This window comes from Danio aesculapii, chromosome 5 (assembly GCF_903798145.1).
Source record: "Danio aesculapii chromosome 5, fDanAes4.1, whole genome shotgun sequence".
NCBI lineage: Eukaryota > Metazoa > Chordata > Actinopteri > Cypriniformes > Danionidae > Danio > Danio aesculapii.
In genome coordinates this window covers 39,865,059-39,877,944 of record NC_079439.1, presented here as the reverse complement: position 1 = coordinate 39,877,944, position 12,886 = coordinate 39,865,059, and the positions used below count along the sequence as shown (strand labels likewise).

Genomic DNA, 12,886 nt, shown 5'->3' with positions numbered 1-12,886 from the left:
GAAACCAGTGACTCATTTCACAGCTCATGTAGTGAGAAACCACCAAAATATCCTACATCCACTAAGCATTTCTAGACATTTTTTGTTGGCCATTTTTAATGTGTATGTATGCATGCATGTATGTATGTATGTATGCATGCATGCATGTATGTATGTATGTATGTATGTATGTATGTATGTATGCATATATATATATATATATATATATATATATATATATATATATATATATATATATATATATATATATAGAGTTATATGTTATATATATAGAGTTATATGTTTTATATATAGTTATATGTTTTATATATATATATATATATATATATATATATATATGCCTATATAGTTATTACATAAAATTCCATCTAAATTGTGTCCATCATATACATTTTTATTAAGTATTTATTATGTAATTTTTTTTTTAGTACATTAACATATTAAACATACTTATCACCGCTTGCATGCATATAAGCCTATATAGTTATATATGCATACAAGCGATGATAAGTATGTTTAATATGTTAATGTACTAAAAAATAAATTACATAATAAATACTTAATAAAAATGTATATGATGGACACAATTTAGATGGTATTTATTTGATGCAGACTTAACCAGATCTACACACTAATTGCACATAAAACAATGTAAATAATTGGGCTGAAGTTTAAGCATAAATTATACATAAAGCCTGTTTTGTCATGAGATTAAAGTTAAAGAAATAATTTCACCCTACATTAACAATAAACATTCTCTATAAAATATAATAAATCTTCAGACCAGTTCACAAGAACTGTAAATCTTTTTTTCTTGCCTGGTTTATGAATATATGAATTATGTGGAGCAAAATAAGAGTCTCATTTATGTTTATTTTTTGGTTTTGATCAGAAATCAAAATCTTTACTCACTTATTTGACTTGCCTTTAATATTATGTAAGTTACACCCTTTGTTTTTGCTGACATCTTAAAAATTGAGAGTACACTACCTGACAAAAATCATGTTGTTGATTCCACTTGACTTCTAGTTGATCATTTGGAAAAGTGGAAGAAGGTAGATTTTTCACATGACTCATCTGTTGACTTGCATCCCAAACATCACAAATACTGCAGAAGACCTATTGGAACCCACATGGACCCAATATTCTCACTGAAATCAGTCAAGTTTGGTGAAGGAAACATCATGGTTTGGGGTTGCATTCAGTATGGGGGCGTGCGAGAGATCTGCAGAGCGGATGGCAACATCAACAGCCTGAAGTATCAAGACATTTGTGCTGCCCATTACATTACAAACCACAGGAGAGAGCAAATTCTTCAGCAGGATAGCGCTCCTTCTTACTTCAGTCTCCACATTAAAGTTCCTGAAAGCAAAGAAGGTCGATATGCTCCAAGATTGGCCAGCCCAGTCACCAGATATGAACATTATTGAGCATGTCTTGGGTAAGATGGGAGATGCATTGAAGATGAATCCAAAGAATCTTGGTGAACTCTGGAAGTCCTGCATGAACGCTTTCTTTGTCGTTCCAGATGACTTTATTAATAAGTTATTTGAGTCATTGCAGAGATGTATGGATGCAGTCCTCCAAGCTCAAAGGAGTCAGACACAATATTAATTTTTTTTTCACTGCAGCATGACTTTATATTCTATACTGTACATAATTTCTGTTAAGTGACAAGACTTTTGTCTTAGCAAAGTCAGACCTTACTGTCCTAATTAAATAAATAATCATATTAATCATGATCATATTTTATTTTGGTAAAATAAATCTAGAAGCCTTTGCCTTTCATATAAGCTAATTCTGATACCAAATGAATTACTAGAAGTCAAGTTATTATTTGTTGTTCCTAAAACATGCATAGCCAACAAGACTTTTGTTGGGTAGTGTATGTTGGCTATATTTAAGCTCCCATTTTCCTTTTCCAAGATGACACCCTAACTAGTACTGGTATCTTTTTTTACTTTATAATATTGCATTGCAAGTAATTTTATTGATTTATTTATGGTTTGCAGCTCCAGAAGTGGTGAACTATGAGCCTCTTGGCCTGGAGGCAGACATGTGGTGAGAAAGAGTGTTATCTCATATCATTTTCTATTACCTGACCTTGCTGTTACCTCAAACCCAGTGCTAATCGTCTGTTTTTATTTCTGTTTCACTCTAGGAGCATTGGAGTAATCACTTATATTCTGTGAGTATTCATAATCATCAGTGTTGTTGGGATGTTGTAAATATAGCATATACATCGTTACTAATGCAATCTGAAAGCATTTATTGATTTTCACTTCAGCTGTAAATTGCGTCCATTTTTTTGTAATTGCGTTATTTTTCTCAAAGCTTCAATGTAATGATAGATTCTACAATAAAGCAAATACACAGTGACTAAATTTAGTAACATATGAAGCAAATAATGGTGAACTAAGATTAATTACAGGCTTATATCACCTAGTCACATAGGGACAAGTTGTTCTTGCATGGTTCATGTTAAATTAAGGAATGCCATTACAGATGGCAACCATTTATTTCTAATTTAGACTTCTCTGGAATAATAATAATAACAATTCTGATCATTAAAAATGTCTAATTTTACCAGTGAAAATGGCCTATTTTTTGTAGTCAATGACAAGCATCTAACATACCTGTAATTCATAATTAAATCTCAGAATTATGAATAGTTGTATGTCATTACTGTCCTGTGTATTGTGGACCAGGACTAATTTAAATTCTATTCAAGTCCACCACCTTAATTCTATAGGATATATAGCATTTTAACACACAGTAGTGGGGGGTCTTTTAAACCACCCGAAACACCCGCCCCCAGCTAGGGGTCTGATAATAATGCACATTTGCAACTTTGATGTTGACTTTAATTTATTGCAATCTACAGATGCTATTTATTAAATGTGTTAAATGATTAAATCATGCATGTTTAATTGTTTAATCACATAATTTGTTTCATTTTTAAACATATCCATGCATCTTCATATTGCATATTTTCACAGTTTATGAAATGTAACATCTGTGCACCAGAATAGAATGGATGAATAGAAATGACACACATGTTAACATTTAAATTCACCGTATTTTATTCCCACTCTTATTTTCAACAGTTAAAAGCATGTATAGATGCTTTCTCTCATGTTAACAGATAAAAGTTAATGGTCTACTGTGTTTAGATGCATTTCACAGTAAAGGATAAGCTAAATAAAATAGGGCTAAAGAGTGAAAATCTCACGTATGTGCTCAATTTTTGAATGCATTCAAAATAAATGAAGGTTTGCTTTGACAGTATTTTTCAGCAACTGTCAGTAACAATTAAAAACAGTTAAAGATAATCCAAAAGCTTCTTTCATTTTAACAGACAGAATTCAGATTATGGTCTATACTGTGTTTAGATGCATTTCACAGTAAATGATAAGAGGAATTAGCAAAACAAAATATGACTAAAGAGTGAAAGTCTCACATACGTGTTCACTTTTTGTCTGCATTCAAAGTAAGTGAAGGTTGCTTTGACAGTTTTTTCTTTTGGTAATTGGCTACAATTAAAACATTTAAAGATAATCCAAAGGCTTCTCTCATTTAACCAGATACAAATCAGTTTATGGTCAACTGTGCTTAGATGCTTTTCACAGTAAAGGATAAGAGGGATTAGATGTGAAGATTAGAAGGGGAGCAGAATAAAAGTGATTAAGGGGAATTTGAGGAGGGAAACAAGAGATTTAAAGAAAGAAAACTCTAAGCACTTGATTAAACTTAAAGTTCTAGCATATTTAAAACAAATACCAGAGTAGAGCATTTTACCGCCATATAAAAATAGACATGAAATTTATAACCCAGTCCGTCAAAGTGATGGATAATGATTATTAGCGCAACCTCTGAGTGCAGTGTCTAATTGTGAAGCTGATGTTGGTCTTCCTGTGGAAACACTGAGGTTGCTCTATATATGTGTGTGTGTGAGAGAGAAAGAAGCACATCACACAGCAATATAAACAATAGGACTGGCCTGTGTTTTGTGATAAGAGCCGAGGGGACCCTCCTTTTTGATGGGAACCGAATTCTCATGTGTCTGACGTATGCAGTAAATCAGCGAATCTCACTCAAACTGTCAGGGAATGTCTGGCTTATATTTCACCCTATTCTCAAATGAAAAAAAAAAAGAAATTACATAACATAAAGAAGATTTAAGCCTCTCTTTAGAGCCTCATTGCATCCACAAAAGCGTCTGTTTGTTTTGGCTATCTGTCCATCACTATCCGTCCATCAGCGTCTGCTAATTTTAGCAGTCGAAGGAAAGCAGGAAAAGTTCTCTCTGTCTATCTCAGGGCTGTTCCTCTTTCATCATTGGCAAATAAAAATCAAGCTTCACATTAGATATTGCACACCATTGTCACATCTAATCCTGCCGCTCTCCTTGCATTCTTGTTCTACTTTTTTTTTATTTTTTATTTCTTACACTTTTGGAGGCTGTTTCACACATGTAGGGAATGCTGTTAATTGGCGGCGTGAATTCAGATTTCAGCTGTAACTTTACAATAATTATTGCAGTTTATCTCCTGACAGAGTTTCTAAAAGCCTTCTCACCACATAGATTTGTCAAATTTTGAATTGCTAACAGCAATGCAGTTCAGTCATAATAGTGGAAATGGAGCTCACAAAAGCAGTGGGACTGTTGTTTAAGAAGAGTTTTTGCACTACCTTGCCACTTTATAAGATATACTTTACTATAACCAGGGTGAAACACTTTCTAAAGTGCCTTCAGAACTGCTCAAATTCTTTGTTTGAACATTCTCTGAAAACCCTAAACTAGAGATTGTTGGGTATCAACTTCTGATGTTCATTTTAAACCTGAGCAGGTAATCTTATGCTGTTATTTTGAACTTTATATTCACCAAAGAAAGCCGAAATTAATGCTACTCAGCTGTTTCAATATAATAATAATATTACTTAAACAGCAATGATTTCTGATGGATCATGTGATTGGATTAATGATGATAAAAATTCAGCTTTGAAATTACAGGAATACATTACATTTTAAAATATATTCGAATAGAAAACTGTTTGAAATATTTATTTAAATATAATAATTGATTTTACTATTCATTTTAAATAATAAAAAATATTTCAAGTTTTTACTGTACACTAAAAAAATGATTTCTGCAAAATTGTTGCAAACAACTTGTGTGTTGAATTTAAACAAATTAAATTTAGTAATGTTCAACCGAATTTGTTTGTTTAAACTTAACACTTAACTTAAAAAAAATTTAAAATCCAAGAAATAATAATAATTGAATAATTTCTTTCAGTGTATTTTGGATCAAAACAATAAAGGCTTGATGAACATACAGGATTTAAAATAAATAAATAATTTAATTAAATTACCCAAAACCTTTTTTGACCTGTACAAACAAAAATCAAACATAGTCTGTAAAAATAACGTCTGTGTCTTCTATGTGTTGCGTATGTCTCACACTATTTGTAATGGGCAGAAAAATTCTGGGCTATAAATTGATATCACAACATTGTACATAAACCTTGAATTTAAACAGTCACATATAATAGAACGTAGATAAAATAGGTTTTGTTTTTATCTTGTGTGTTTTCAGGCTTAGCGGTGCTTCACCTTTCCTGGGTGAAAACAAGCAGGAGACACTTGCCAATGTGTCAGCCGTGGACTATGAGTTTGATGAGGACTATTTCAGCAACACCAGTGCTCTGGCCAAAGACTTCATTGCACGGTTACTAATCAAAGATCCAAAGTGAGAACCAATGATTATTCTTTTAACGCTTGTTTTAGTTTACTTTACCTTAGAAATATTACTTTGACACTTTACAATAAGGTTGGACAGTATTACTATTAGATGTACTTACTAACATGAACAAACAAAGAACACTATGTTTATTACAGTATTTATTCATCTTTGTTAACGTTAATGGAACATAAGTTGTTAATTGCTAGTTCATGTTAACTCAAACTTCATTAACAAATGTTAAAAAGCATGAATTTGATTTAATGCATTAGTAAATGTTAAAGTAGTTAAATGCTGTAAAAGTAGTGTTCATTATTAGTTCATGTTAGTAAATATATAAACTAACATTCGCTAATAAAACCTTATTGTAAAATATGACCAATATTACTAACTAAAGTAGTCAACAAAAAAAAAGTTTGAAGAATGACAAGAATGGGTGTTGTTCAGTAGTTCTAGACAACTTTGATAAAAGCTTGTGATCCACTTCAAATATTGACTACTGTAGAAAAACATAAATAAATCTGGTTTAACTGAACCTATAAATCCTGCAAAGTACACCTCAAATCAGATCACTCGTAAGTTCTAGGCCCACACGAACCAGCAATCCACCGACCAGAGACCATTTGTGCTCATCATTCTATTAAAATGATTTAATTGCTTATGTAAATGTGTGTCTATATGTTTTTATATTATTTCACTATTATTTATTGAATAATATGCAAATGTTTAAATAATTCATGTTCAATACAGTTTGTAAAGTAACTTTTTCTGTCTTTTAGTGGATGTATTATATGAGAGACCTACTGCAAACATTCATTCGGCGTGGTCCCTAATTTATCAGGGGTTTCCACAGTGGAATGAACCGCCACTACTGCAAACACGTGGTTCTAATTGGATTTTGATTGTAAACCTTAAATAATAGTTTGAGTTTGGTTTTCAGCTCTCCCAAAATCAACCTGCATAAATCTGCAGATCTTGTACAAAATTCTGTGCAGAAATGGCAAAAGATTTAGTCGGACCCTGTTCATAACTAAATGAAGGAAGTGTGATATTTTAGCAAACATGGGGTTTTGGTTCCACATTGGCCTACTAAATTGTATCTGCTTATTGTCTCCACTCATTCAGCCTGTGGTTTGACCTCATCATTTTGCTAAAAAGAGAACTAAAGCTAGTTCTGTGGAAGTCCTCTCCGTACTTCACTAAAACGTGTCATTTGCAGTTTAAATTCTATTGAAGTCTAAACATTGCCACAAAAGCAGCTATGCAGCATTCCAGAGTCTCCCAATTCCATTATGCAAAGCACAGTTTGATAAACATCTGTCGATTTGTATATTGAATGGCTTCTCGCTTCCTCTGATGCTTTTTTTTTCACGTGGGTACTTTTTATTTATGTTCAATTCTGGAAAGGATTCAGATGAAAAGAGATTGACAAACTGGCTGTTTCTTTGCATTACATGTGCAAAAAACAATTATAAATGTTTTATGTTTACAGAAAAAGAATGACAATCCTGGACAGTCTTCAACATCCCTGGATCAAGGTTTGTTTAACAAGCACTACATGTAAAGCCGCTGATGACATATTTTATTACCTCAGCATTTGGTTAAATGTGTTTAATCTCTGTTTTTTTTTTCTTTTTGAAGCCAAAGGATACACAGCAGGCACTGAGTCGCAAAGAATCAGCTGTCAATATGGAGAAATTCAAGAAGTTTGCTGCCAGAAGAAAATGGAAGGTGCTTTTTAAAATGACATTTTGCGTTTATTTCTGTATATAAATTGACATAAAGCATTAGAAAAACGACCTAAAGTGGTACTCTGCCCTCGGTAGTGCTTTCTGTGCATCAACATCATGTGCCACTCAAATCAGTCATGCTTTTTCCACAAACACACTATTAAATGCACGCATAAACAAACCCTTGGAGCTATAATACAATAAAGAAGCACGCACACAGGTACACTATTCCCTGGAGCGCAGGATTAAATTCATGGAATAAAAACAAATTAGTTGGCTACATGACATTTGAGGAGTTTAAATGTCATGTAATCTATTTTAGATGAGATTGAACTGCTGATGCTGTGGATAAAATATTAGGTAACACTTTACAATAAAGTTGTATTGGTTAATGCTAGTGTATGAAAAAAAACAAAGAACTATAAATTAATTACAGTATTTACTCATGTTTTATAGTTCATTGTTAGTTCATGTAAACTCGCAGTGCATTAGCTTATGTTAACAAGCATACATTTGGTTTTTAATAATGCAGTAGTAAATGTTGAACTATGATTAATAAATGCTGTACTAGTAATGTTTATTATTTGTTCATGTTAGTGAATGCATTACCTAATGAAACCTTACTGTAAAGTGTGACCAAAAATGCTATAGATGAATATCGTTTCACCTTTTATATAGTTTGTTTTCTCTGTCATTCTCAGCAATCAGTGCGTCTCATCTCTCTTTGTAACCGGCTCTCCCGCTCCTTTCTGTCCAGGAGCAACATGAGTGTGGCACGCAGTGACGACACATTGGTAAGGGCTGGCAGTTTAAGTCACCATTCAGGAAACTGGAATTTATTATTTAAAAAATGCTTTTATTAAAGATATTTGGAGACACACTTATATTTGCAAATTTGTCATTTGACTCTTTTTTTTTTTTATTATTATTAATTATATGCAGGGCTTGACATTAACTTTTTTGCTCATTAGCTACTGTGGCTAGTGGTTTTCCAACATTAATAGCCACTCGTCATTTTCATTAGCCACACTTTTGTTGCTGGTGAAAAAACAGTATATTTGATATGCATAAATTTGACTTTGGCATGCTAAAATTACTTGATTTAAATTTTGTGTTATGTCACATGCCTTGTTAATTTAAGTTTTTGTTTGTTGTGACCTTACTCAATGAGCATGAGGAAATGGGTTGTGGTTTCATAGTGTGACATTGCAATTAGTTTTATTTCACATCGCTTTTCAGAGCTCAGCAAAATGTAACAATTTTTTTTCTCTGGCCACACCAATCTAATTATTTTCTTGTCACAAATTTCAAATAATGTGTCAAAACAAGCAAAATCTAATTTTTATTCCACAAAAATGTTCTTAAAAAGACATTTGACATTTAAAAAAAAAAAAAATTATATATATATATATATATATATATATATATATATATATATATATATATATATATATATATATATATATATATATATATATATATATATATAAATAGAGAATAAAATATTCTCATGTATCTAGAACTATACACAGTCTTTCTAAGCTAAAGGTCCCAGTTAATCTCCTATTAAAACATTGTTATTGTAAAGGATGATAATAAACCAACCATACGTTAACAAAAATAACTGTTAGCAAAAGAAAGCTGATGAAAAACATTGTGTGCGATAATGTAATGATCACATGCACACGGATCACATTAGGCTCATTAATAATCTGTTCAAAGAATGGTAAAGGCGAAAGCAACTGCTGCTGCATACAAAAAAATCTAGAGTTTTTAAAGGTAGCAGGACTGTGCATGCATGAGCACCACTTTTTTCCAGTCTATTTCAAAGAGAAATGATCGCACCAGTTGCGTTCCCAGGCACGATTGCTTTGCACAGAAACAGGACACGGGAGCTTTTAAGCACTCGCACATCACATCAGCTGTGCGTGCAACACTGTCATCAGAGAGTGAGGATCACCTGTTTCTCATTTGTTATTCACCTTCGCGCATATACTTATCAATCGTGCTCCTTCTCGATTATAAGTTCACATTTGCGCCCATATTGACAAACGGTCTTAAACTAAAATTCTAATCTTTAGTGACAATTGAAAAATGATTTTCAACCTGCCAAAGTGGCTAGTGGAGGTGTCTGTCTAACTCGCCACAGGTGAAATCTACCTGCATTTGGCGGGTTGGCAGGTGTAAATGTCAAGGCCTGATTATATGCAATATTCCATGTCATCAATATAAACTAAATATTGTTAATAGTTTGTGATTGTAAAAGATCTGCAAACAGTTTTAAAGATCAAACAACATGATAAGTGAGATCATTGTCTCCCAAAAGAAAGAAAATATTGTGAATTTCCTGAAATGAGTCATAACTAAATCCAGTTCTACATCTTGCACAAAACTATGCAGCTTTGCAGTGAATTTGCATAGGGGCTTTTATGGTTGAATTGCATTTTCAAAGTTCCTGTTACCTGTTTACGTGACAGTTTGTAGTCATTAATATTGATTACACATTTATAGTAACGTAATCTGGCTACCTTTGGATTACATTTAGATTACTTTTGTGCTAACCCTTATTTGATGTCACATGTATTGATGTAGGATAATCTATTTTGACAGAAAAAAAATACTTCACCAACATGAGCAACTTTTTTTAAACTGCAATGTTTGGACAGGTAATACTTCAAAATGCTAACACTAATATACATTGCGGTTAGTGTTTGCTAATAGTAAAGACCTGTGCACATCAGGATGATTTTTGCTCATGCTTAAGGCTGATTTATACTTCTGCGTCAAGCACACATGTATGCTCCGACGCAGCCTTCGCATGGGCGCATAGCCCACACTCCCGCTGACACCAATGCTGATGTGCATCGCTCAAAAATGTAACGACACGTAATGCAAGCTCTGTGATTGGTCAGCTTGGTAGCTGTGACCAGTGTGGGTGGAACCGAGAGCCGCGTGAACCTGTTGGAACCTGTGTTTAAAAGTGTTGAGTCCCATGAAGTAACTCTAGATGGAATATGTTGTTTTGTGTTTACCTTATGATTAATCTGCTGGTTCCCGTCGCTGAATAAGCGAGTTTTAGCTACATGTTCGTTCAGAAAAAAAAAACACCCACGAAGAAACTGGGTACAGAGGAACAGAAAAACGCACTACCAGCTAGCGTGTCGGAAGTGTTATTGCATGCAACACAAACAACGTGCAGAAGTATAAATGCACAACATTGTGCAAGGCATGCACCGTGGGTCACGTCGATCACTCGACGCAGAAGTATAAACCAGCTTTATAGTGTCATCGCCATTTAATCATGCCTTGTGTTTGACAATGTGAGCATGCACACTAGGGTTGGGCCAATAGACGATGCCATCGGCCATCACCGATGGCCAATAAACACCATGATGCTGAGCCGGCATCGCGATCCTCTGCCCCGCCCCTGTCGCAAATCTGCTTGCAAAAAATACACACTTAGGCCCCGTTTGCACTAATACGTCTTCGTTTTTAAATGGCATTTTAGAACGAAAACGATCCACGTCTACACTGGCGTTTCACCTGGCTTTTCTGAACAACCCTCCGTCCACACTACCGCTGAAAATGCACATCACGTGACCACACACACACACACTGTCATGCGCTAGAGACAGCGGGTCCAGGCAGTCGCTTTCACGATTGTGCTTAGTAATTTCAGTGAAAACCTCAGATACTGTTGGTTGGTTGCTGTTGGTTGTGCACCTTTTTTACCAACCTCAACGTCATTATAACGACACAGATAGACATTTTACGATGCCAAATTGGTCGACATCACCCAACCCTAATGCACACCAATATTCAAAATGTCATCTTAAAAGAAATGATAATAAAAAACACCTTGGTCTGTCGGCGCCAATAGCCTAGTGGTTAGTGTGTCGACATATAGCACCCAGGTATTTGCGGCGACTCGAGTTCGATTCCCAGCTCAAGGTCATTTCCGATCCTTCCCCTCTCTCTGCTCCCCATACTTTCCTCTCTGTTAATCTCCACTGTCCTGTCAATAAAAGGTGAAAACCCCTTAAAAAAACAACAACAAAAAAAAAACACCTTGGTCAAATTTTTTGTTTTATACTCTGCAATAAAAACTCGTCAATTAAATGTTCATGTCCTTGGAGCTTCTCAAGTTACAGCAAACCCAAGTTGGTGGTGCTCACTCAATAAATGGTTTAAATGTTAGCACATTTCTAATGTGAAAGAAGATGAATGTGGAGCTGCGTGTATCGTCTGTTCCGGAGCTTCTGCTACTACTTGAACTGTCTCTATTTTGTTTAGTTAACAAATATCATGTGAATGCTTTTAAAGAGCCCATATTATACATGAAATAGGGTCATATTTAGGTTGTAAGGGTCTCCAACAACAGTCTAATATGCATGCAAGGTCATAAAACACTTTGATGGTCTTATAACCTGCATTTATTTTTACCTAATTATCCCAACGACTCCCATATGAATCGTTCAGCGATTCATTTGTTCCCAAACCCCTCCTCAGCGCGAAGCTAATCTGCGCTGATTGGACCGATGACAGCCTGCTGCGATTGGTCGACAGTGACAGGCTTCAGCACGAGACAGAGTGAAATGCCCAGCTGGTAATCAACTATATAAAAGTAGTCACAGTGCACACGCGCTTCATAGTGTAAGGCTTTTTTCACACACACACACAACCCTCCTCAGAAGAACTGGGGGAAGCGACGCGAGTCTCTCTCTCTCTCTCTCTCTCTCACACACACACACACACACACAACGCTCCTCAGAAAAACTAGGGAAAGCGACGCGAGTCTCTCTCTCTCTCTCTCTCTCTCTCTCTCACACACACACACACACACACACAACGCTCCTCAGAAGAACTGGGGGAAGCGACGCGAGTCTCTCTCTCTCTCTCTCTCTCTCTCTCTCTCTCTCTCTCTCTCTCTCTCTCTCCCTCTCCCTCTCCCTCTCTCTCTCTCTCTCTCTCACACACACACACAACGCTCCTCAGAAGAACTAGGGAAAGCGACGCGAGTCTCTCTCTCTCTCTCTCTCTCTCTCTCTCACACACACACACACACAACGCTCCTCAGAAAAACTAGGGAAAGCGACGCGAGTCTCTCTCTCTCTCACACACACACAACGCTCCTCAGAAGAACTAGGGAAAGCGACGCGAGTCTCTCTCTCTCTCTCTCTCTCTCTCTCTCTCTCACACACACACACACACACACAACGCTCCTCAGAAAAACTAGGGAAAGCGACGCGAGTCTCTCTCTCTCTCACACACACACAACGCTCCTCAGAAGAACTAGGGAAAGCGACGCGAGTCTCTCTCTCTCTCTCTCTCTCTCTCACACACACACACACACACACACACACAACGCTCCTCAGAAGAACTAGGGAAAGTGACACAAGTCTCCTGTCTCCT

General features: G+C 35.3%; 1 protein-coding gene across 1 annotated transcript in view; it reads left to right on the top strand.

The window, feature by feature from the left end:
* Window positions 1–12,886, top strand: part of dapk1 (death-associated protein kinase 1) — a 160,128-nt gene that overhangs the window by 81,386 nt on the left and 65,856 nt on the right. The window contains exons 6-11 of the mRNA XM_056458172.1: window positions 2,013–2,061; window positions 2,162–2,188; window positions 5,601–5,753; window positions 7,237–7,282; window positions 7,386–7,475; window positions 8,176–8,268. Of these exons, the coding sequence (XP_056314147.1) occupies window positions 2,013–2,061; window positions 2,162–2,188; window positions 5,601–5,753; window positions 7,237–7,282; window positions 7,386–7,475; window positions 8,176–8,268 (458 nt within the window). The remainder of the gene's footprint in view (window positions 1–2,012; window positions 2,062–2,161; window positions 2,189–5,600; window positions 5,754–7,236; window positions 7,283–7,385; window positions 7,476–8,175; window positions 8,269–12,886) is intronic.